Source organism: Alosa sapidissima, chromosome 3, assembly GCF_018492685.1.
Source record: "Alosa sapidissima isolate fAloSap1 chromosome 3, fAloSap1.pri, whole genome shotgun sequence".
NCBI classification, from domain to species: Eukaryota; Metazoa; Chordata; class Actinopteri; order Clupeiformes; family Clupeidae; genus Alosa; species Alosa sapidissima.
The window spans coordinates 12,246,180-12,273,008 of NC_055959.1; the positions used below are offsets into that span (position 1 = coordinate 12,246,180).

Here is a 26,829-nt window from a genome sequence, read left to right on the forward strand (position 1 = left end):
TCTTTTGCTAACACAGCAGTTCAGTTTGCATCTCTCAAGTGTGTGCGTATGTGTCAGACCTGCTTGTGAAAAGTGATGTTGGTAACGAATGGCAAGCGACTACAATTTGTGTCCAGTCATATTTTACGACGTAGAATGCGGTAGTTGAGATCCCATCGAATAGGACGTAGCCCAGCCAGTGTGCACATGCGCAGTGTTTAGCTCCGTGTGTCGCTGTCCACTACATCGGTGGTGCTGGTTTGGTAATCCACATTCTGAGGTGCATATCTAAGCATCAACAAACGCGAAGATGGCGGCCAGGGTAAGATATTTTAATCTAAAATTACATCCCATCACTTCCATCAACACCTTTTAGTTAAGGTATTACATGGGACATAATGTCCTCCTCGCCTATTTTTCACCTAGGATTGAGGTTCGTATCAAGCCTAAATAAGCTTAACCACCTGCTCTGCGGGAATGACATTTCATTTTGTCGTTTAAGTGCGTCATTAAAAAAAAAAATATTAAACGTACGTCATTGTAAATAATGTTAATCAACGAACTAATACTCCATTGTTTTATTAAAATAATAAAGCGAATGACTGCCCACTGTCATGAATTGCTGTTGCAACTATGGGGTCGCATGCAGACCTTATTTACTTCGTTTATCACGCTACTACACGGTTTCAGACGTGACTGCGTTATATTCCAGGACCTACAATGGATTGTAAATGCAACATTGCTATATATTTAAACGTCTAACGATAATGAAATGACCTAATATTAGGGCTATCGGTTTATCTATGCAGTTTCGCCATAGACATAGCCATCACGGTCCATAACAAACAGCTTGCTGGATATCTAGCTTGCGTACTGTTTTGAATAGAACATAGGTTACATTTCAGGATACAAAGCATGTCATTTAATTTACTTATTTTCCCTCAAGGTAGGCCCAGACTTAGTTTATTATTTCACCCAAGATAACGGAATGCCTTTGCATAAAACATATTTTAAATGTCGGTGCTTGGAATTGGATTTAACCTTGGCATAGCTTTCCGAAGAGATTAGCCAGGCTACTTTGAATGTCCAAAGACTGTTGCAGTCATATGTAGGCATAGCCTAGACTTTGCTCATTAGGTTTGGGCTAAAAGCCTTTTGGGGCATAAAGGCATAGCCATGTCAAAATACATCACCTGAGATGACTGCTAGAGAAATCCGCTATCCCAAGGCACGTCATCTGAAGCTCAATGGATACACCAGTTTAACCAAATGGAGTAGGCTACAGAAATCCGCTATGAGGCTTAACTCAAGGCAATATATTCACCCGCTTTAGAGAGCAATTTGCTAACCGGTTCGTCTGGCTTTACCCAGGCAAGTCAGTGCACTTTAACACCCGCATTGCTTCTGGCTTAATTACCATCTCTGCTGTTGGCAGACTTACATGTTACTGCAGAGGCTACACTACACTTGCATGATGCAGTAGGCCTAGCAGGCATCGCCACACCAAAATGTGTGCTATAGACTAATCAAGGATGCTGTGTCCACCTGAGAATGACTAAACCAAATGGCTGCATGTAGCCTATATGACATGCTCCTCATCTGTAAGACAACATGAAGTGTGTTACTGGACGATGACCACCTTTCTTGTGCATGTCCTTTCAAACAGCTCCTCGTCCAGTCCACTCTTTATTCCTGTTTATCATCTTAGTTCATCCCCTTAACTAATATTTGGCAACAGCTGACCAGCTCTCTCAGTCCTCTCTGTATGAAACACCCATATTAAGACTCACTCTGAGTATGTATCAAAATATGTCAGTATGTATAGGGAAAAAGTGAAATTTTGGGGGTGACTGTCAACCATCTACTGAAGCTGTTAAGCCAGCAACGTTGTTTGAAGCATTACATTAGTTCTGAATGGTTCAAATTTATATGAGAGACATATATCGCTGCTGTCAGGTAAAAACCTCATTTCTCATTTTTTCCCCTTTTTTTCTTTTTTTTTTTGATGACGCAGGTTTCCAGGTTTCCACCGGCAGCAGCAATATATATATATATATATATATATATATATATATATATATATATATATATATATATAAAATGTGTCCACAGACTGACTCAGCTTTGTCCAGATTATATAAGACGACACTGGCAGTAGTTCCCCATTATTCCAGTGGTGAATCTGGACAAATGTGGTCTAATGAGAGACTGAATGAGTTTTTACTGCTATGGCTCCCTGTGCATTTCAACTGAATGAAATCCAGTAGAATCTATCTATCACACAAAACCTTTTTGGAAATGGAATTAAGTTCCATGGTTGAAAAGAAGAAAATGTGAACCAGTATTATTATTGAGGAGACAAGCTGAATCCAAGGTTCCACCTTGAAATTTGATTTGGTCTTACAGGGGCTGTCACTTCAAAAATGGCCGAAAAAAATAAGTACTCCAATGATAGCATACTCATAGAGTTACTCAAGTAACACGTCACGTGTACTCTCTATCACAATCGGAAATTGCCCTGTCCTGGGCCTGGGATGTGTGGATTTGATTTACCCAATCTAGATTGAACCTTTACAGGTTTGTGCTCTGATTGCTAAAGCCTGGCCTAGTGAGACTTGGTAGTGTTGCTTTTCTGTGTGGGAGGACGAGCAGTGTGGGTGGGTGTCCTCAGCCGTCTGGCAAAAAGGAGAGGCAAGACTTGCAATGCAAGCAATTTACTTTTTAAGTGTCTTACTAAGGCCTGAGCCAAGCCTGCCGCAAGAGTAAGTGATGGTAGAGAATCTATTAAGTAGAGATGTGTTCCTAACCCTGCGCACTGAGAGGTGTGAAGCCCTATTCATTGATCGGAAACTTTACAAAATATTGGATATCATTATTGTGATGATATTCGCACGTGTAATTCACATGCCTAGCATAGCGCCACCCAGGCTTGGAATTTCACCATTTTAGGGGCAAGGCCACTTGGCCTTCAGTTGGGCATATTTGGTGGGGGGCACAAAGGCCACATGTCAGGGCACCAAGGCCAAAGTTAACTATACAGTAGTATGCTATAAAAATGATCAAAGTTGTATTCACTGCAGTAGACCTGCATCACTGTATGAAACATTACAAAAACATAAAACATGACATATTACATATAACTGTAAATCATCTGATCATCTAATATTTTCAGATATCTAGGCTATATTTAACATTTATTTTATATTTGGCCTGTTATGAAATCATGTATTGAACAATTTAAGCACAGCTCAGCTTTAAGAAACTCAAATAGCCTAGATGCATGCTTAGCATTTTGTGATCATTAAGGCTACTTTCACAAACTCTTATAGTCAGCTGTCCTCTGATTTACCGATATCTAGGCGACATTGTAATATTTATTTTGTATTTGGCCCGTTATGAAATAATGTGGAACAATTTAAACACAGTGTAAAACTTAAATCCCAAATTTGGAGACATTCATGTATGTTGAAATTTACTGCAAATTCAAAACGGGATTAGTCTGGAACGGCTAACTGTACAGGGGACTGCTTTACACCTTTCTGTTCGGTAAGGTCTGCTGTTTATTCTGATATATGGTTTGTCATATGTTAAACGAAGGGTTCGTGAAGTATTCCACCGAGATGAATGGGTAGGGAGATGGACGCAAAACCTTCAGTAGAATTTATGATTAAATTGAATGATATTATTTACTTTTCTCGCGAACCGTTCACCACAGCAATTAGCGGCTAACATCATTTAAAAGATGAGAAAAAGCTCTTTCATGTGATACTTGTGATGTCTGTGCATGGGCGGATTATGAACTTTCGGGCCCCTGGGCCCAGATGTATTAAGGGCCTCCCACTAATTGTCGTATATATGTGGGAGGGGGGGTTTGGGGGTCCTCCCCCAGAAAATGTTTAATTTGTTTGATGTGATTTCCTGTATTCTGGTGCATTTTGGGGATAGCCAATACTAAATTCATTCAGATTCATAGCCTACATCCTGATTTATTGACATTGAGGCAATGATTCCATGCAAAGGCTTGGGCTTCAGGGCCCCCTGACCCCTTGGGCCCCTGGGCCTGGGCCGTGCAGTAATCCATCCCTCTGTCTGTGTGATGAGTAGGCTACTTCGCGAGTAGTTCAACTGAGAAGAATGGGTTCATTTGGACGCACTTTCTTTCTTGCGCTGTCACTTTCTCCACTGTGTAATTTGCGCTGTGAATGCTAAGATTATTTTGACAGGCCATAGGCTAAATATATATCGCTATTAGTAGGACGCAAAGCAGAATATTTGAAGAAGGGGGCACCAAGGCCACCGTGGCCTGTAAACCTCTGATTTTCAAAGGGGCGTCACGGCCAACGCTAGGGGCTACGACGACCATGGCCGTCGTGGCCGCCGTGAAATTCCTACCCTGGCGCCACCATCTGGCCAAGCAGGAAATGTGCCAAAAATGTTGCTTTGACTGATTGATCTGAAATTTTACAAAATATTAGATATCATGATGATGATATTCATATGTCCTATTAACATGCATGGCATGTTGCAATACCAATTGGCAAGAGAAGGAATGTGTTTTTCTTTTCACTTCTGTTGGATATCACAATCAGATTCATCAGATTAATCAGATTAGGTGTATATGACATCCAAACACCCAATATGCCTGTCTGGTGTAGCGCCACCAGCTGGCCAAAGTCAGAATAGTTGTTTTGAAATGTATTAACAAAATATTAGTTAATATAAATCTGATGATATCCACATGCCTTAACTGCCAACCTGGTCTAGCTCCACCACTTGACCAAACAGGAAGTGTGCCAGACATTGACAACACATTGGTTAATTGGTTGGAAACATAAAAAATATTGGATATTATTATGATGATATTCACATGCCTAATTAATGTGTGTGGTATAGCGCCACCAACTGGCAATAGAAGGATTTTTTTCGATTTGTTTTCGATATTGATGTCAGATTCATTAGATTAATTCAGTTTCAATTCAATTCTGAATTAAGCAAGGAGTAATAATTGTGTGTGTGCGTGCGTGTGCATATTGCTCATGCCCTTTATGGTCTCACAATCAATGAAGTCATTAGTCAGTAGAGAAAAGGACTTACATAATCTCCCTCTCCTTGTTGTGCTCTCTCTCTCTCTCTATCTCTCTTCTCACCTTCATCCTCTTGTTTTTTCTTTCCCTCTTGCCTGCTCTCTCTTTCACACACACACACACACACACACACACACACTTTCTCCTCTGATTCCTGATTCAGATCTCTGTGTGACTGTGTTAAGGTGTGCCAATGGTGACAGGTGTGGACTGGTAGACTATGAGCGAGCACAGGGAGCATGTGTTAGTGTAATCTGCCTGTATGTGTGTGTGTGTGTGTTTCCAGAGCATGAGCTCCAAGCTACAGCTATATTTAGATCCAAGCACTCTACTTGCAGGCACTGAGCACGATGGCTCAGATGTTGGATAGATGCTACCTCTCTTGCTCCCCCACCTCCTGCTCCTGAACAAAAGAAGGCAATCCATAATTCAAAATGTGTTGGGAGGAGGCACTAATAGCCGAAAATAATCGGCAAAACCCATTTTATGACTGATTGTTAGATTGCTCTCTGTTCTCTGACAGCAATCAAGGAACGACCTTCACGGTGTCCTCTTGGTGACCAATGAGAATCAGAGGAGGGAGCAGCCCAGTGCTTGGCAGGGGGGCGGGGCGAGGAACAGTGGATGAGTATTGGGTGATCGGCCTATGAGACTGAATCTTAGGCAGTCTGGGATGCACGTCATTAATGGATCCAAGGGGATTCCTCTGAATAGATTAATGGGATTATTCTTGTTGTGGAATTTCCTGTTTGTGTAGGCATAGCAGGCTTCTTATAACATGCAGATTGTCTTAGCTGAGTCTTTTGAATCATCATTTTATTTTTTTTCCATGCACGTCCTGTTTTTAGTATGTAACAATGATTAGATTAAAAGACTGTAGGACACTGGAGTTACAGAAAACAAAAGTCATTGTGATTGGCTGTCTGAAGGTGCAGCCTGTAATTACTTGAATGGACGTTCCCCCTGAGACTCAGCCTCATTAAAAATGTACTACAGGGTCTTTGGCAGTAGATGTTTGTCATCATGGTGTGGACAAGTAGGACTAATTTGTGAGGTGTTTACCTATAGGGCCAGTATGTTATAAGCAGGGGTTTTGCATAACAGTTTTTGGGAATGGGCAACTATAAACAGAGGTTTTCTGCAAGTAGATTAGGTCGATCAGAATATCCCGCATACACAGTCTCAGAGGATACAAAACATGGCATAGTTGCAAAAATATTTGTAGATGGATCATACTTAAATAACAGGCAGGCTACACCAGGCATGTAGCTGGTAACTGGTGAAGCATTCCGTTAGCGGAGTGTATGCTACAGCAATTAGCTTCCGTTATAATCAATGGAACTGGCTACACCAAATGGGATACTATTTTTACACTCAGTGAACAGAGCGCTTAATTTACGTGCCTGGTGTAGCCTGCCTGTATGAGTTGAGACATTTAAAAAAAATCTATAGAGATTCTTAGCAGATTAATTGGTGTAAAGAACACTGATATGCTGTATCACATCAGCTGAATGTCACTTTGCTTTGACGAAAGAAACAGATTGTTGTGTGTTTCCAAAAATGACTAATCAAAAACAGACTGAAGTTCTTGGCGAACCCTCTAAAGTGCTGTCGGAGGACTGACTGACTGACAGAGAGCATTTGATACGTGTGTTGTGACATTTGTGCATCCGCCACATGCATGTGTGCCCCTTTCTTCCCTTCAGATTTGGGGTCAGGGGCGTGGAGAAACGTTGGCTGGCCTGCCCACTTTGAGAAGGACAAGATGGAGGGTGCCTCTGTGTTGGCCAAAGCCACCCACCGGCTGGCCCGAGAGAGCATGTGTTTACCCAAGGCTATGACCCCAACTCTGCCTCGCATGCTTCATGCTACACTCTATACAGCTCTACTGAATGTGAATGGACCTCTCCCCTTAACCCCTCCACCTAACTGCCCCCACCCTCCAACCACCACCACCACCACCCCACCCATACAAGCCTTTAAACACAGTGGTCCTGGCTGTTTCTATTCTGTGTCTGACGTCCTCTTCCCCTCCCTCTTGCTTGCCTTGGTCGGCCCACCAGGTCGTAATATTTTTCAAGGTATGTATCTCTCCATGACCGAGAGGTCAGCCACCCTTCTCTGTTGTTCTAGAGCGCCGGACGCCTGTTGCTCTGACTCAGTAGCCTGTGGTTTTTGTTTTCTGTTGTTTGGTTGGTGGGTCGTTTTTCGGACAGTTCGCTTCTGTGACAGTAGCTGCAGCTGCATTGCCCCCCCCCCCCCCCCCCCCCTGAAAAACGGCAGAGAACTGCCCCCTGACACCATCTTGCCCTTGCCCTTGCCCCCGCCCAACTCCCCCACCTCCACCCCTAACCCTCACCTCCAACCTCCGTTAGCAGTGCCCGTCATTGGAGGCCTTAGGAAAGTGGTGTTGCAAATCCATGAAGCAACTTGCAACGCCTAGTTGGAGCGTAGGCCTGAGTGTAGGCCGTTGGTTGGTGGCTGAATGGTGTCCCAAGGTGGTGGTTGCTTCCTGCTTTCCTCCCCACTGGCTCAGCAGAAAGATGTCTTTTCTGCCTGGCTGTAGAGCTAGAGACTGTTCAGTGTGTCTGTCTGTGCTAGGTCTCTGGGCCTGGTGCCAGGTCTGCAGTGCAAACCTTTTTGCACAGTCACTCTAACTCTCTCTCCTTCTCTTTGGACTCTGCCTCTATTTCCACTCCGTCTGCCTCTACCTCCCTCTTTATCTTGCTCTCTGTAGTCTCTTTTACTCACTTTCTACTTTACTCATCTCTCTCTCTCTCTCTTATTTACTTTCTCACCCTGTATCTCTGTTATGTTGACAACCTTGCAGGGTCATTCCTCTGTCTTTGTTTCTCACTCATCGCCTCTCTCCTCCTCCCTCTCTTGTTCTCCCTCATCTCTCTCTCTCTCTCTCTCTCTCTCTCTCTCTCTCTCTCTGGCATGTTGGCAGTCTAGTGTCTCAGTGCAGTCTGATGATAGACTTGCTCTGGAAGCCCCAAGCCTTTCAGAGATTCCTGTAAGGTCAGAGATTCCCTGTAATGGCACACATGCCCCCCCTTCTCCCCACCCAGTTCTTATTAACCCACAGTGACCAAGAAGGTGCACCAGTGCAGTGCAATTATTTGCAGAATTAAGTGCAGATGCACACATGCAGTCAAGAAATGCCTGCGCTCCCATTTTAATCTGCCATAGTGATTAAATGTGCTCTCAGCTCCCCAGACAGAAGTACTCACTCAGACATGTCAATAGAATCATCAGAACAGACCAGAATGTTCCATTTCATTATGTCTTAAATGGCTTTCTATGACAAGCCATTTCAAAGCCACTTTGCCGTTTCTTTATTTTTTTTCCCCTCCATTCTCCTGAACGTCTATATGTAATAGAAACTGTATATTACCAAAGAGTCTTGTTGGCATGGCAGTCAGAGCACACGTTTCACTGCAGCGACGTTCTCTATCTACCACTGAGGATACTGAAGTCTTCAGTCCTCTCTGTCTGATATTTTTGTTACAATGGAGGTGATTCTTTTAACAACTATCTAGATATAATAATTAGAGTAAATAGAATAAAGGTCAGGTTGTATATGTTGGCTAAGCATTGCTCGCCTCTATGTTAAATTATGTGACAAATATGAGGCGTGAGATCGTTTCTGCTGGTAGTTGTTAGATAGATAGAAGGTAAATAAAAAAACATGGTCATGATCCAGTATTTAAAAACATTGATGTTGTGGAAAGGAAAATAATGCCACCATCTCACTATCCCTATAGATTAGCCGGCTTAATGTTCTCATGTGGTCTAATTTCATCATGGCATTCAGTGGGTTGGTCCAAGATTGCACATGGCTCAGATTCCATATAAATCACATCTGTCAATCTGTCTAGTCTAGTCGAGAGCTACTTTGACGAAATGGACGTGGCCAAGAGCCTTTTTGGCCGAGATTTTATGTTAGTAGGAGCATGCCATGCCATGTATTCACATAGCTGATCTCTACCCAAAACCGCAGAATAAGATATGTATGCTTTTTAAAGGTTTGCCAAGTGACTGGGTAATCAGATTTATGAACATCTTCCTCAAACCTTTTGGAGAGCTACTTAGAAACAGGTGGGGAGTTAATGGTAGCTCGCGAGCTACCTGTTGGAAACCCCTGGTCCAGTCTCTCTCTAACGCTTTACATATAAGGTTCTAGGCCAAGGTTTTCAGCAAGTGCAAAATTCCTCAGGACATAAACTGATTTTACATGTGCAACGCCCTTGCATGGTTCTAATTCTTCTGCATTCTCTGGGACATAGTATTCCCTAACCGTTTGTCACTGGTTCTGTAGTTTCACTGTTATTTTTAATTCTGTATAATGAATGCTATTATTCTGTGGTTTTCCTGCTTCTGTCTGCTGCTCTGCCTGCGTTTGTGTTTCTGTCCATTTGTCTGTGGTGTTATAGAGCTTGTCCCCACCCTCCCATGTGTTCTATTCTGTCCTTTGCTTCTCTTCACCTCTCAGACCATCTGCCCATTGCCATTCATGAGCTGTTTTAGTTTATGTAGCATGTGTGTTTGCATGCATCCTGATGGGGATGTCATGTGTCTCTGAATGCTCTCTGTGTTAGCTGTGCTATGCTCTGCTATACTCTGCTTTGCACCCAGCGTTATTTGGCCGATGGGTGTGACAGCACTGTGCTGTGTGGCTTGCTTTGATGGGTTGACTGTCTGTGTCGATGATGCTCTGCTCTGCTGTGCTCTGCTGTGCTGTGTTGCGCTGCTCTCTGCCTGACTGTGTTCTCTGTGTTCTGCTTTGGTGTGGTGCTGTGCTGTGCCGTGCTGTGCATCCTCGGTGTTGTTGTGGTGTTTAGCGGGAAGCTCTGGGCTGTGTGGCTCCCTGTGATAGACTGCTGCTGCTGGCAGCTCGAGGTGTGTGGTTAAGGTGTGGTGCTCCTGCTGCATTCTCTGCCTGCCTCTCGATGCCTCCCCATATCAGCTGTTGCCATGGCATCCAGTTTGCTTCAGAACAGGATTGTGACAGTGTATAAAAGACCCGTGTCATCACAGAATGATGAGCTTTCTTTTTGATGGTATGCATGGTCGACCTGTGTTGCTAGGAGACTGATTTTTGCACTGCTGTGAATATAACATTCATAACAACAGTTTATATTGGAAGTGTGTTTCTATGATCTGTAAATATCTGTTCCTTGTATTCAGTTTCAAACAAAAAATATCGTTATTGAAGCCAAACGTTTGTCTTCTATTCCTCATACATGCATACAGTATTTTCATATTCGACAGATAAAGCCAAACCAGTTTAATACTAACTGTCTAAGCAATTCCTTACCACATAGACAGTCATTAGCAATGGTTGTTCAGGAGCCTATGATAGCTTCTAATGGTTATAAGTGCCTCTGTGTTTTGTAACTGCACAAATGAGTCATGAATATCACACGGAGAAGTCATTATGGGATTACTTTGTAGAGCTAAACAATTAAGTTCCACTGAGGACTACTGTATATCTTCATGCAGAGCATAGAACACGTATGAACTGTAGATACTCTATTGGGTTAATATTGGAGAAAATAATCATCAAACTGAGTAATCAAGTGAATGTAAATCACAAGCGGCCATCATTATTTCGTCAGCTTTGATTAGCATAAAAGACCACAAAAATGTGTTTTCCACTAGTACACTACCCCCACTGAGTTGATATCTTTCTAGCCTAGCGCACTTGGTTTTTATTTTATTTTTATTTATTTTTCACCTCAGCATGTGGTACACGAAGATGTCCATTGTGGGGTGATAATATTTTTATTGTAACGTTTCTGGAAGTTTTTGGAAATGGACTTGCTGATGAAAGATGGAGAGAACGTAGTCTAACCCTTACTCTTCTAACTCCCTTACACTGATTTTGCCCTTCTGCTCCACTCTCACCTGCCCCCTCTCCCCCTCCTCTTCCCTTTCCCTTAGACAATGCAAGCGGCGCGATGCCCCACAGACGAACTCTCTCTGACCAACTGCGCCGTGGTGAGTGAGAAGGATCTGCAGTCTGGACAGTAAGTCATACTCTTTTACTGCTTTATTCCTCCCACCCACACACTGTTTCCGTACGGTAACGTTCGCTGTTCTCCCACTGGTGACACTCAAGAATGAGTTCATGTTTGACTCTGAACCCAGATGTGTCATCTATTACAGTTTCAGCTGCCTATCCTGATACATTTCAGCTGACGCCAGAATAGGTTCAAACAGATTTCAAACTGGCCTTTCCTGATACATTTCAGCTGACGCCAGAATAGGTTCAAACGGATTTCAAACTGGCCTTTCCTGATACATTTCAGCTGACGCCAGAATAGGTTCAAACGGATTTCAAACTGACCTTTCCTGATACATTTCAGCTGACGCCAGAATAGGTTCAAACGGATCTCAAACTGGCCTTTCCTGATACATTTCAGCTGACGCCAGAATAGGTCCAAACGGACCTCAAACTGGCCCAAGCCCAGCAAGAGCAAAACCGGATTTGGAAGCGGTCCAGTCCAGGTATCAGGTGCAGTGAAGGTTCATCTGACACAGACCTGTTGTGGGCACTAACCTGGATATATTGGTGTGCACTCAGTATTCAGTGAGAGTTCAGTTAATTATTAATATATACACACCTCCTCTCTTGGGCACTGTTGTCTACGCTTAAAATAGGGAAGCACTGAATGTATCATCAACAAATACATATCTTCAAATTCATCCAATCTGACATGAAATCAAACATCACAGAGAGAGAGAGAGAGAGAGAGAGAGAGAGAGAGAGAGAGAGAGATGACATAATATAATCTCAGCCTGAGAGGGTCTACTGCAACACTTCCATTGCCCTGTGTTGTTTTCTTCGTCCTTTTCCTCCTTTTTCCCTCTAAGGCTATAACTGTGTGTGTGTGTGTGTGTGTGTGTGTGTGTGCATGCGCCCATGTCCTTGAACTGCTGATTCAGAATGGACGTTAACATAGACTGACAACAGCTGCCGCAGTGCCTCCTGATCTACTACATGTGAAACAGATAGAGACAGTGTGTGTGTGTGTGTGTGTGTGTGTGTGTGTGTGTGTGTCTGTGTGTGTGTCTGTGTCTGTGTGTGTGTCTGTGTGTGTCTGTGTCTGTGTATGTGAGCATGTGTGTGTGTATGTACAGTATCTATGTGCTGCATATGTGTGTGTACTTGTTCCGGTGTCCCCTATTATGCCAAGTCTCCCAAGCGGGGAATGCCTGATCCATTATTCACGCTCTCCTGCTGACACTGCAGTCTTCTAGACCGAGACAGAACATGTATATACAGTATATACAGGAAAATACAAGTTTTAAGGAAAATGTATTGACTTTCTCCTTTAAACCTGCTAGTTAGTAATCTGTCTATAAAATCATTAAACCTGTATATGTGTTTGTTTTATTCTGTTTGCATCTTCAAATGTATCAAAGTCAAAGTCAAAGTCAAAGTCTGCTTTATTGTCAATTTCTTCACATGTCAAGACATACAAAGAGATCGAAATCGCGTTTCCTACTATCCCACGGTGGAGACAAGACATATTTTACCAATTAGGTCCACAGACAAACATAACATTCAAGTAAACAATATAAAAAGTAAAAATAAGAAGGCACATACAATGAAGAAATAAGAGCAGCAAAATTTGGTAGAAATTGTGCAATTGTGCATACAGTAGACAGTCAATACAATAGTGCAAAAGTCAGGCCAATAAATGGCTGAGGTAGTTTTGTTTGACCTAAGTATGCAAGTGGCATGGTGGTGCAAGTTATGTAAGAGCAGCAGAAGTGTGTTCAGAAGTGTTCAGGACAACAGGACAACAACAACAAGTTGCAAGTGTGCAAGTGTACAAGTGGAGTAGTGCAAGTGGAGTAGTGCAAGGCAGCCATTGTGGGTCTAAAAGTGTATATGTTTATGGTTGTGTGTCTGTGTGCCTGTGTGTTTGAACAACAATAATATTGATTTTACCACTGAAAAATTGTAAAGATGGTTAGAAAAAAACATTCCTAGTGAGAGAAAAATACAATCCACTCTGAGCGTCTGCAGCTGAATGATGGTAGATCCCTCTCGCTATCCAGCCCTTCCTGTCTGTCCCATTGAGCATAATCCCTGACTCATCTGAGATTAACCAGACCCACAATCCTTTGCGGCTGTGACGAGAGGAGAGGGTTGTATCAGGGACTTCCTGTTTGTCTGAATGCTCCATTCATGGCTCGCATTACCAGGATGATTTGACTTATTCCATCAGGACTCTACTGCTTTGTAAATAAGACTCACTGAAATGTAACAGCTACCATGTGGGTCATTCTAAAAGTTGACAGATGTTTTCATTTAGGACATGGTTTTTTGGGCATGTAGTGTGTAGTTCATACACTACTCTTATGCTAAAGAGGTAATCATTTGGGCCTGGTTTATTCCGGCCTCTTACAATTCATTCTGAGCATGTGCTGCCTTCTTTACTGAGATGATGAAGAGGTGCGGTCTGCAGTGCTTGGTACGTGCGTGTGTTTGTGTGTGTGTGTGTGTGAGTGAGTGAGTGTGTATGTGTGTACATGAGTGTGGGTGTGTCAGCACTGTTTGTCCACTGCAGCAGGACTGTGAAAGACTGCAGGCATGTGTGTGTTTGAGGGGGTGTGCAGCTGCACTGGGAGAGATTGCAGGTTTGTGTGTCTGTGTGAAGATGTCTTTGTGATACCATTCAAGTGTGTGTGTGTGTGTGTGTGTAACCAGGAATGATGTTTTTAGTGTAACTACATTGTTGTATAGTATAAGTATATATACTTTTTTGATCCCGTGAGGGAAATTTGGTCTCTGCATTTAACCCAATCGGTGAATTAGTGAAACACAAACAGCACACAGTGAACACACAGTGAGGTGAAGCACACACTAATCCCGGCGCAGTGAGCTGCCTGCTTCAACGGCGGCGCTCGGGGTTAGGTGCCTTGCTCAAGGGCACTTCAGCCGCGGCCCACTGGCCACAGCTGCCCTTGTACACAAGTAAACCAGTCATTTCTAACTGTGTTATATGAATGGGCAAGGTATTCATCTCCCTCATATACTGTGTCATACTGTACCCTTGATTTCATTTTCAAAACTATGGTACATGGCAAGCTGAAACACTAAACAAGATTGTAGAGCACACAAATACACATTCATATTGTCTAAATATCTGTTGTGATTGTAAAGTGTGAGAGAGTTTATCTGTGTGAAAACATTTAAGATTTTAAGAAGCATGAATGGCAATCTTAGCAATTCAAGTGAAAGGACTTTTCTATACACTATCCTTACAGGCATGCCACTAAGCAGCATCTGATTGTGACTGGATTCTGGCTCTGCCCTAGAGCAGATCTAGACTCAACTGTTGTCCAGGATCCAGCAGCCTTTGAGAACTTTAAGAACTTTCCAAAGTTGTTGTTCCTTTCCCTCCTGCAGGCATGTGACGGTGAAGACCACGCCCAACCACAAGTTTGTGTTTACAGTAAAGAGCCACCACACTGTGACGCCCGGCACTATTGCCTTCAGTTTGCCCCAGGTGAGAGAGAGTGTGTGTGTGTGTGTGTGTGTGTGTGTGTGTGTGTGTGTGTGTGTGTGCGTGTGTGTGTGTGTGTGTGTGTGTGTGTTGTGTGTGTGTGTATGTGTGTGTGTTCAGATCTATTCACGCCAGGAGAGATGCAGGACAAGCTCTGGTGCCATTTTGATATTACAGCTGGTCAAAAATACACATCTCCCAAATTCTACATCTGACAAGCCTGGTTGGATGTGCTTAGGCCCATGGATAAACACCACATAACAGATGATGCCTAACTGGCCTAGTAATTAGGTGCATGCACGATAGGTGACATTGATGGTGTTTGGTATTCTTTATTGGTATTCCTCTCTATGTGTTCTTTATTCTTCTTTTTCTCTTCCCTCAGAGAAAATGGGCTGGTTTATCCATCGGACAAGAAGTGGAAGGTATTAATTCCACATACTGACACTCATTTTATTTTCTATTATTTTCTATCTCTCACACGATATGTTTGAGTCACGTTTTCCTCACATTTAACCAAGTCTGTCCGTCTTTCTCTTGTCTGTTAGTGGCCAACTACAACTTTGACAAGTCTAGGCAGTGCGTCGGCCTCATTACCATTGAGATTGACTTCCTCCAGAAGAAGAGCACAGACACCAGCCCCTACGACTCGGACAAGATGGCCAGCGAGTTCATTCAGCAGTTCAACAACCAGTCCTTCTCTGTGACCCAGCAGGTATAAATGACCACAGAAATACAGTATGGATACAGCACAGCATGGGACCTGACAGTACATGTCTGTGTTCCTTGATATCACAAGCTTATATACAGTACATCTACTTGGTAGTGTTGTCACTACATGATGTGTTTTCAGTAAGGCTTATCATTAGTGACTTGAGCCACATATTGATGTTGTGATACTTAGTGTTGTTTTAGTGTCACAAGAAAGCTTTACAGAAAGTGTGACCTAATTTAATCCAGTCCAGACTAGTATCCTGTTATTGTGCATCCAAAAACATGCTCTTTTATGGCTGGGTCAGATTATATGATTTTTTTTGTCTTCCACGATGGTGAGTTGTAGGAGATTCCCCAAAAAGTCTGACATGCTCGACTTTTGGTTGTGATCAAAGATTCTAGAGTAGAGCAAGATAGATCAGTTACGCCCATAGAGTCATAGAACGTACTTTAACATATCCAACGTGTTTTCCGTCCAGTAATACATCTTGCGTGTAGCGCTCTAGAATCTTTGGTCGTGATCTTCTTGAACGTCGCAGACAATAAATTGCTGGTTGTTGAATACGTCACGTTCCTCCTTCGGCGCTGTTGCATTTTATACTCGGCACGACGTTGGAATTTTGCCGGCTATGACAAAATCGTGGCTGAAATGTGTAATCTGATCAAGCCATTAGATGACTGCTGTGTTTTATAGATAAATGAGTCTAGTGTGGCTGCTCAGACAAACCATATTGTGGAGGGTATTTCTAGTTTTTATGCAATATTTTGCCATTTCAGCATTTGTGTGTCCTCTGACACCATCTGATCTGTGTCATCCCCACAGCTGGTGTTCAGTTTTTGTGACAAACTCTTCGGCTTGATGATTAAGGATATAGAGGCCATGGATTCTAGCATCCTGAAAGGGGAGGCACCATCTGGGAAAAAACAAAAGGTAGGCTACTACAAGCTTCATGACAAGACATGGTGCAAATGCATTGTAAGCACAAACCCAACCTAATGACCCACTCCTTCCTTCTTGCAGATTGAGATTGGCCTGTTGGTAGGCAATAGTCAAGTGATTTTCGAGAAGGCAGACAGTTCCTCACTCACATTAGTGGGTAGGTTTGACAAATGCTTCTATAATATATTTTTGTTATGAACAAATATTTACCACCATAGTATTATATGTGTTACAGCATATAACAAGCTACTGTTATGTTGTTGTATCAAGAATATTGAATGTTTAGGTAGAGTACTTGATCATTTAAAAATATCTTAATATCTTACATATCCTCTCATAATATCCTTGTCATGACTTTTATTTTGATGCCTTCAGGCAAGGCTAAGACCAAAGAGGCTCGCCAGACCATCATTAACCCCGACTGGAACTTTGAGCGTATGGGCATCGGTGGTCTGGATAAGGAGTTTTCTGACATCTTCCGTAGGGCCTTCGCCTCTCGTGTCTTCCCCCCAGACATTGTGGAACAGATGGGTGAGATGCCTAGTCTCATTGTGTGCTGTGTGTCTGTTTGCCTGTGTTAGACATTCACAGACTTCCATGTTTTCTCCCTCACTTACTCTCATACTTCTAATTGGAGGGTGGATAGATATCTTCTATCATTTTCATCAGCGTAGAGCACATGTTTGCACCTTGTTCTACCTCATGCGGTACATGAAAAACATCAGTTGAAGAGCATCATTGACCTTGATGACCTCCCATCCCTTTAAGTTCACTCTTTCTGTCCTTCATGTTCTCTCTTGCTCATCTTTCTCTCACACATGCTCCCTCTCTCCTTACATCTCTCTCTCTCTTCTCTTCATTCCTCTCACTCCTCTCATCCCCCTCTCTCCCTCTCTCCCAGGTTGTAAGCACGTGAAGGGTATCCTGCTCTTCGGTCCTCCCGGTTGTGGTAAGACCCTGATGGCTAGGCAGATCGGCAAGATGCTGAACGCTCGCGAGCCCAAGATAGTCAACGGCCCTGAGATCCTCAACAAGTATGTGGGAGAGTCAGAGGCCAACATCAGGAAGCTGTTCGCAGATGCTGAGGAAGAGCAGAAAAGGGTGAGACACAAACATGAGAGAACACCATAGGATACCATAGACCCCTCACTACATCTTGGGAGGGGTTTGACCACAATTAACATACCCGCAACCCCTTTTTTTTTAAAAATACAAATGGCAGCCCAAATGGCATCCTTTCCCTGCCCTTTTGTCTACGATGAGTTTACATGTAATGTAGCATGTAAATAACTAGATATTTCTTGCATTAGCATTGGTAGACAACACAACTTTTAGTAAACATTGTCATTGGTAAATAACTCATAAGTAAACATCATCATTTGTACGCAACTCAGAGTATTTGTTGTTGTTATTGTTGTGTGTGTAAACCCCTCATGTGTATCTGCTCCTAATAGCTGGGCGCCAACAGCGGCCTGCACATCATCATCTTTGACGAGCTGGACGCCATCTGCAAGCAGAGAGGCACGGGCGCCAGCAGCACAGGCGTGCACGACACTGTGGTCAACCAGCTGCTGTCCAAGATCGACGGCGTGGAGCAGCTCAACAACATCCTGGTCATCGGTACGTGTGAACTGTGCAATCAGCGATATCAGCAATATGTCTTTTATACATCATCTCTGGAGTTCTTTTTATTGAGTTTTTGCTTTCCCGTTGTTCACCACCCCCCTCTCTTATTCTCTCTCTCTCTCTCTCTCTGTCTCTCTCTGTCTCTGTCAGGCATGACCAACAGGCCTGACTTGATTGATGATGCTCTTATGCGACCTGGCAGATTTGAGGTCAAGATGGAGATTGGTGAGTCTAACCAACGCTGTGTTTGAATATATGATGCATTGTGGGAAAATCGTAAAAACATCTTCATATTGGCTCTTTACTTAAATATGTAGACCTGTGTGTGTTTAACACTAGATAACGGAACTAACATATGTGTCAAAGCTATATCAGAGACTTTCTAATGAGGAGACACAGCACTCAAAAACTTCTCCATAGAATTGCATGGGGTTAGTTTGTAACGCCAATATGGCAGTTGTCTACACATATCCCGCCCCTCCCACGGCAAAAACGTTGACATGTGAATACATTGTGCCAATCATGTGATGTGTTGTGAATACATCGTGCCAATCATGTGTTGTGATCTTGCCGCTGGAGAAAGATTGGTGTCATGATGCCTTGCGCATGCGCATTTCTGCCGAAATAGATGCCCGATAGGTACCCAAAAAGCGTTACAATATGACCGTCGAGTGGAGGGACTTGCCTAAAAGGACTTTGGCTATATGTGTAACTTCACGTCCCTCTCTGACAGGTCTTCCTGATGAAAAGGGTCGTTACCAGATCCTGAACATTCACACGAAGAAGATGGTAGAGTTCAACCTGCTGGCCGGTGATGTGGACATCAAAGAGCTCGCAGCTGAGACCAAGAACTACAGTGGTGCTGAGATAGAGGGTCTTGTCAGAGCTGCCCAGTCCACTGCCATGAACCGCCACATCAAGGTCAGACACTTTGGGCCAAACTTAAATCGTGATAAGATTAATCAGTCAACCAACCAATCAGTCAGTTAGTCTGCCAATCAATCAACCAATCAATTGATCAATCAATGAATCAATCAAGAAGTTATAGAAATTGTCAATCTGTCTTTTTCTGTTGGTAAATAACACACCTACCTATTGTTGCAAGTGATGAGTCTAGATAAGATCAAGTCTTAGATGGACACTGGGATGGATAACACTGGCAGTAAGAGCCAACCTGTCCACATGCTACTTTCTTTTACTGTTATTTACACCTGCACTCACTCCCTAGGACACAGAAATCCATACTGTTAGATATATCAATCATTAAAATACCAGCTTTAAATTTATTTGTCAAATTTCTCCAACACAAATAAATAGTCTTTTGAAATATTGAAATTTCAGTCACTGATATTTTAACGGTGTCATTGATTCCTACAGGCCACGTCCACAGTGGAAGTGGACATGGAGCGCGCCGAGAAGCTACAAGTTCACAGGGATGACTTTATGGGATCTCTCAACAATGACATCAAGCCTGTACGCATTCATTCATTCATTCATTCATTCATTCATTCATGTAGTCAGTCATTAGATTGTTGACATTCTCACCTATATGTATTATATGATTAGCTAATTAACAGTCTAATTTAATTTGTATTAATAATTATGTAATGACAGTCAAAGCTATACATTTAGTCTAACATTAAAACATACATTGAAGGGTATCAGGCAAAAGGATATATCAGAAAACATTTTTGTACTGTCAATACTGTTTGGTGATTTTGTGGTTTCCGGGGATCAACTTTCCTGCTCCACTGTTTGTCCATGCTGTAGGCCTTTGGTACGAACCAAGAGGACTACTCAAGCTACATCATGAACGGCATCATCAAATGGGGTGACCCAGTCAGCCATGTTCTGGGTGATGGTGAACTGCTGGTGCAGCAGACCAAGAACAGCGACCGCACGCCCCTGGTGACCGTCCTACTGGAGGGTATGCAGGAGACACACACACACACACACACACACACACACACACACACACACACACACACACACACACACACACAGAACACACACACACACACACACACACACACACACACACACACACACACACACATACAGTACACACACACACACACACACACACACACACACACACACACATACACATACACATGCACATACTGTACGCATACACACACACATACAAACATGGACACAGACACAAACACATGCATATACACATACTCTTATTTTTATATCCTTTTTTTAAAATGACATGTTGTTCCTCTGTTCCTCATGTTGTTTCCATGCTTCACTGACAGGGCCACCCCACAGTGGTAAGACCGCTCTGGCTGCCAAGATTGCAGAGGACTCAGAGTTCCCCTTCATCAAGATCTGCTCTCCGGATAAGATGATCGGTCACTCTGAGATCTCCAAGTGCCAGGCCATCAAGAAAGTGAGTCATGTTGGAGGGGAAACTGAGCTATGAAATAAACTTCTGTGAAATTTGGAAGGGAAAAAGACAATGTCCATAAAAAATATGAGTATAGTCACTCGATTTCTGTTTCACAGACTCTAACTGTGATCAGAGCCAGTTTAACATGGCTGTGTCTTGAACCCAGTTAGATGTCTCTAACTTTGTAATTGCTTTGTTTCTACAGGTTTTTGATGATGCCTGCAAGTCACAGCTGAGCTGTGTGGTCGTAGATGACATTGAGCGTTTGCTGGGTGAGATGACATGCCTGTCTTTGTGCCTCAAACACACTCACACTGACTATAGATAGAATAAATGAGGAATGTTAACACAAATTGTGTTACTAATGTTAAATGATATTTTTAAGGACTTTGAGTTAGGAAACAAACCGCAAAGTGTGCCACGTCCCCTATGGCAGTGGTTGGCATGGTTACCAGTGTCTGCTGGGAGTTCTAATCAGAGACTGCTGTTAGAGAACCCAAACTACCTGAGACGTGACACCTGCAATATGATTTTAGAATATTTTATTACTTTGCATTACATTACATTTGGTAAACAGTTTTAAAGGAACCGTTTGTAAGATTGTGGCCAAAACTAGTACTGCAATCACTTTCAAATTACTGTAAAGCGGTTTATCCCCTCCCCCCCCCCCCCCCCCCCCCGACTGGCAGAGCAGGCACCCCGGATGCCGAAACACTACTGACTTTGTGATTAGTAGATAGGTGGAGGGTGGCGCATCAGGCCAAATCACAACATGACAACATCAACATCAGTTGAGGGCTGCAACTTCACTTTTTAAATGACAATATCCTGGCCGGACTACTGTTGTCAGTGATATAAGTATTTGAAATGAACATGATTTCTTAATGTCTAGTGACATATCAGGGCCATTTTATGATTAAAATCATAAATCATCGTATTTCTTACATACGGTTCCTTTAAGCGTTTTTTAACAAAAACAAAACAAAAACAAAAACAATTCTAGAACAATTTAAAACTATTTAAAAGGTAGAGTACAATAAGAACAAATTAGTGCAGCAGTGAGGGCTGTTTTTATACAGTCAGGAGTCAGTTCTAGTCAAGTGCTAGAATTAGCAAGGCTCGTTGTAAATAGTGCTATGAGACGAGATATTCTCTGATGAGCTGGGTCTTTAGGAGTTTTTATGAAGATGGAGAGGGATGCCTCTGCTCTAGTAGGAACTGGTAGCACGTTTCACCAATGAGGAACAACAGATGAGAAAAATTTGGATTGGCCTGATTAGCCTTACCAGGAGCGCAACGGTTGGGAGGTAGCATATGCCTGTACCAGGGCGTTCAGTAGGAACCCGAAACTGCTTTGTAGGAAAGCGTTACAGACTTGAATTTGATGCGGGCGGTCATAGGTAGCCAGTGTAGCTGGATGAGCAACGGGGGTAACATGTGTCCTTTTGGGTTGGTTGTAGACCAGGAGCTATGCTATGTAGCAGTAGGGTGGCATAAATCTATCAAGATGTTGATGAAGGTACTTATCTTCTTATGGCCACTGTCATTCCACAGATTACGTGCCAATTGGTCCTCGGTTCTCCAACTTGGTTCTACAGGCTCTACTTGTTCTGCTCAAGAAAACTCCCCCAAAAGTGTGTATATAGTTGTGTTTGTGTGTGTGTGTGTGTGAGTAAGTACTTGTGTGTGTGTGTGTGTGTGTGTGTGTGTGTGTGTGTGTGTGTGCGTGTGTGTGTGCGTGTGTGTGTGTGTGTGTGAGTGTGTGTGTGAGTGTGTTTCTGTGTGTGTGTGTGTGTGTGTGTGCGTGTGTGTGTACTTTATGTGTGAATGAGTGTCTCTGTGTGTGTGTGTGTGTGTGTGTGTGTGTGTGTGTGTGTGTGTGTGTGTGTGTGTACTGTATGTGTGAATGAGTGCCTGTGTGCCTGTGTTTGTGTGTGTGTGTGTTCTTGGGCTCATGCGCTCTGCTGTCTCCCTCAGGGTCGTAAGCTGTTGGTGATTGGTACGACCAGCCGTAAGGATGTGCTGCAGGAGATGGAGATGCTGGATGCCTTCAGTACCTCCATCCACGTGCACAACATCTCCACAGGAGAACATCTCGTGGAGGCTCTGGAGGTCTGGCACTCTGGCTCTGCATCTTTCTCTTTCCCCTCTCCCTCTCTTTCTTTCTCTCTCATTCTCTGTCTCTCTGTCCTGTCATCTGTTCAATTTGTGTGTGTGTGTGTGTGTCTGTGTGTGTGTGTGCGTGTGTGTGTGTGCGTGTGTGTGCGTGTGCGTGTGCGTGTGCGTGTGCGTGTGTGTGTGTGTGTATGAGTGCTTGTCATTTATTTATATGTTACTGGATTTTGCCGTACTGTAATGGCTCGCTTAATACCTTATACTTAATACTTGACCAATGGCTATAACCCTATTACCTCAACCTATTCTTGCACTGATATAGTTTTTTTATATTACCTTGTCTACATTATACGTTATTCTCTTATATGTCCATATTTATTTTATGCTGGTCTCTAGACGTTATTCTTGCACTGTTGCACTTACTTATTTTCACCATCACCATGACACTCACTCTCATAGAGCACCTTACAATGCACACTGAATTACAGGCTCAGTCCCTGCCCTGTCATGCTTGATCATCCTTAAGCACACTATGTTGATATTTGATTTAGTTTATATAGTATATTTAGTATTTAGTATTTTAGTATCATGTTTATCTTCTACTGTCTCTATTGTACAGTGGAGTTTTTTTATATGTATTTTTATATGTATATTATTTCTGCGGTAAGTGCATGTTGTGTGTGATGTCTGTATGCTACTGAGACCTTGAATTTCCCCTTGGGGATCAATAAAGTATCTATTTATCTATCTGTTATGAATGTGAAATCAGCTCCTGGGCAGTTTCTCAGAGCCTGAGCGGGCCAACATCGCCCGGGAGGTGAAGGGCAAGAGGGTGTGGATCGGCATCAAGAAGCTCCTCATGCTCATCGAGATGTCCCTACAGGTGAGCCAGACCGGGCTGAGTGAGGTCTGAAGCCATCTCTGTAATAACAGAGGCAATATACCTGTCTGAATTTGCAATCAGATCCTTCACATAGACCAGAGATTCTCAACCTTTTTTTGGGCAAAGGGTCAAACCAAAACACCAAGGCACACTGACCTTCACTATGAAGTATCACACACATAATATAGGTATATAATATAGGCTATAACAGGGGTGTACTGTACATTCTTACAGTATACCCACATTTTTTCTATACAGAGTGTCTATGGGCTGATAGGTATTAGCGATAGGTAGTTGCTCACTTGTTTTTGACTGAGCTGCGTAATAGATCTGTAGCCTATTAGGCTACTCTATAACAACCACTTTATGACTATCTAAATCCGTTCTGATTAAAAAGCTGTGTTACTTATGCTTTTAAAAATAGCCTGTACAAACATGCATTGGTTTCCTCAAAATTCCACACGGCACACCTCAAGTTGCGAGGTACAGAACTGGTATAGACACTCATCAGTGGGGGATTTCAGTCTATAATACTGATGTCATTGAACCATTGTTTCACTAAATATCCTTGTCCATTATCGTTTCTTGGACCTGAAATATGTGTATGCATTGTCATGTGTACAGTCTGTGAATGATGTAATTAGTTAAGTACAGTATTTGCAGGTTTGGAGTCGATGGCATCTTGATATATTGTTTAAAATGCTGCAATCCACTTGGAAAAGCAATTACATTTAATTGTCTGTCTGTCTGTCTCTCTCTCTCTCTCTCTCTCTGTCTCTCTCTCTCTCTCTCTAGATGGACAAGGATTACAGAGTCAGCAAGTTCTTGTCGCTGCTAAGAGACGAGGGGGCGTGAGTGTCATCATTTAGCCTGTTTGTTATTTAGCTGACCATGACTCATCACATTCTCATCAAATCGTTATCTCTTAGGCCTACCACCTCTGAAGCACTGTTGCGACTCAGCAGAATATTAGCTCTGTTTTACAAACTGCTCTTTGTTACCAAGAAACAGTGTCTATGTGCAATCATGTTCCACAGCAGATGCCATGATGACTGGTTTCAAACTGGCAGTTTTCTACTTTATGATCTTGAGACAATATAAAAATGACCGCCTGGTCGATATGCCCATCTATTCTATCCCACTAGGATGGACGACGGCAGTCAGATCCGAGTATAAGTCCCTTTTGTCTCACTGCACTGTTCAGCCAAATCTGTCCTGTATGGTAAGAGAGCGGGTGAAGTCTTATTGATATGCTCTTGCATTAGTTTCACAGCTAACATTAGCTATAGTTCCCCATTTGATAGACAGGCTTAGCTGCTAATAGTTTATTAGTTGCTTTTATGTTCTTGCTACAGTCGAAGAACTTTTGTATTCCTAATGGTTTCCGTGGATACACTGTGTTAGTCCCATTGGTCCATCAAAATAGCATCTTCTGATTCCATTGGCCTCCAAAGGCCTTAATGTCTCCAGTAGGCCTCCATGTCCATGTTTGTGATATGTCTGTCTTTTTGCCCTAGCTTGTGTTTGTTGTTTGTGTAGTAGTCTATTATGGTAAACACCACATAGGAGTTCACTGCTAGTAATTTTATCCCTGGCTCTTAACACACACACACACAGCACAGGACACGTAAAATGATAGACTTGCTGCACATAACAAATCTTCAGAAAAAAAGAAATGAGCCTGTAGTACAGCCTGTGCCTCCACAAGAGGGAGCTCTACACTGTTCAGTGTGTCAGTGTGAGTATAAAAGGCTGACAGGTTTTGACTGTGGATACTCATGGGGTCATCTTCCCAGGTGGCAGCCACCCAAAGTGTCCATGCTCTGCTGTGCGAGGGCCTGTCTTTAGAGGGGAGGAGGGTTCTCAAGGAGTTTAGAATAGGTGAGGGCAGACTAGAGATAGACATGGAGGCAACCACGCACACACTGACACATACGTACACACACATGTACATGTACACACGCGCACACACACACACACACACACACACATATTCACGTTTGGATTTTAGTGATTGTGCCCACGCCCACATACGTGCACACACACACGTGCATGCGCGCGTGCACTCACAAGCGCGCTTGCACTCACACACACACACATACACACACACACACACACACACACGCAAACCAGTCATTGCAGGCATGTACAGTATGTAGACCCTCACCCTCTCACACACATGAACACACATACACACACAGAAACACCCTACAACCGCTTACTGTACGTCTCTCCTTTCCCCCCTGCAGTGGCCAGTTCTAGGAGACAGAAGAGGAGAGGAGGAGAGGAGAAGAGAGGGGGTCCATCCCGCCAGAGAGGCGCCCCGTCATGCATGTTTATGATGGCAGACCGAGATTGTTCCTGCTACAGTCCAGCACCACCCGCACACACACACACACGCACATGCACATGCACATGCACACGCACAGCACACACACACACACACACACAAACACACACACACTTCAGAGACAAACACCTTCAGTGGGAGAGCAGTAATACTCCATGTTGTCGGTATTAATGCAATATCAATCTCCAAGTGTCGTCTTGTGCTTTTGTGTGCCGTGTCTATTGCTAATGTATGTTTCTATCTATAGTCTGAAAGAAATGATACAGCACATTTCTGTGAATCCTGAGCCTAGGAGGTGTGCAACAGTATGACAAAGTATACCATATATGTACTATATGTACATATATATATATATATATATATACATTATGCATATATGAGATGTAAGTCTTTAAAACTAACCTAGAAATACAATCAGAGAAGGCCTGTAGTTTGTGTAAAGTGGAAATGTAATTTATTGTCTGTGATGTGTGTAAATGCAAACTATCCATCTACTCTATATTTATTATTTTTTTTGTACATAGGACACATTACAGTGAGCTCATTCCATTAAATGACATTTGTTTATGTATAGCCTCTGTATACATATCAGACCTATATGTTTTGCTCCTGTGTAGATGGCAGTTGGGTCAAGTACAGTATTTATATACAGTTTACTTTCTGCATAATGTAAATGTCAAAAGTCAGTGTTTGGAAAAAATACCACACTTATACATATAGTGAGATTTAACCAAGAGAACAACCTTTAATGTATCGTAGGGTGAATTAGTTCTGCACTGGATTTCGATCTTGTACTCATGTACTGTGGATGACTGTTCAGGTTTGGTGTGTGTGTTTGTGTGTGTATACAGTGTGTGTGTGTGTATGTGTGTGTGTGTGTGTGTGTGTGTGTGTGTATGTATGTATGTATGTATGTATGTATGTATGTATGTGTATGCGTATGCATGTGTGTATGCAGTTTTGAAGTGTTGGAAGATTTAATCAGTGTGTGTGTGGTGTGTGTATGTGTACACTGTGAGTATTTTTGTCCATGTTTTTGCCTGCCTAAGGACCTCATGTTCTTAATTATGATCTTTTTATTTCTTCTTTTTTGGTAACAAGTGTGTTAACCGGAGTACTTTATCACCATTAAAGATGTATGGCAAGGATGCAGATGTATTATTGCAATAAAAGCACAGGCACACATATGAAGGAAAATAATGTTATTTTTGCACTC

The 26,829-nt window shown here is 42.8% G+C and overlaps 1 protein-coding gene across 3 annotated transcripts; it reads left to right on the forward strand.

Moving 5' to 3' along the window:
• Window positions 1-194: 194 nt before the first annotated feature.
• On the forward strand, window positions 195-26,761 carry nsfa (N-ethylmaleimide-sensitive factor a). 3 transcript variants are annotated; one of them, XM_042087499.1, is made up of 23 exons: window positions 221-301; window positions 7,127-7,144; window positions 11,010-11,095; window positions 14,491-14,590; window positions 14,973-15,012; window positions 15,136-15,302; window positions 16,125-16,232; window positions 16,323-16,398; window positions 16,617-16,772; window positions 17,143-17,342; window positions 17,696-17,861; window positions 18,018-18,092; window positions 18,601-18,788; window positions 19,245-19,340; window positions 19,638-19,794; window positions 20,132-20,265; window positions 20,471-20,537; window positions 21,820-21,899; window positions 22,243-22,377; window positions 23,150-23,263; window positions 24,059-24,114; window positions 24,409-24,485; window positions 25,513-26,761. In XM_042087499.1, exons 1-22 carry the CDS (start codon window positions 290-292, stop codon window positions 24,437-24,439), a joined length of 2,262 nt encoding a protein of 753 aa, XP_041943433.1. In that variant the 5' UTR covers window positions 221-289; the 3' UTR covers window positions 24,440-24,485; window positions 25,513-26,761. The 3 variants fall into 3 exon arrangements, with proteins under 3 accessions (XP_041943435.1, XP_041943433.1, XP_041943434.1); XM_042087501.1 differs by lacking the exon at window positions 7,127-7,144 and having other exon boundaries at window positions 195-301; XM_042087500.1 differs by lacking the exon at window positions 24,409-24,485.
• Window positions 26,762-26,829: the final 68 nt, after the last annotated feature.

What these genes read in the sequence shown, in the direction of transcription:
- nsfa (XM_042087499.1), top strand. An exon ending in TTGCCTTCAGTTTGCCCCAG is followed by an intron (nt 14,591 to 14,972) that starts GTGAGAGAGAGT and finishes CTCTTCCCTCAG; the next exon opens with AGAAAATGGGCTGGTTTATC. An exon ending in CTGCTAAGAGACGAGGGGGC is followed by an intron (nt 24,115 to 24,408) that starts GTGAGTGTCATC and finishes CTATCCCACTAG; the next exon opens with GATGGACGACGGCAGTCAGA.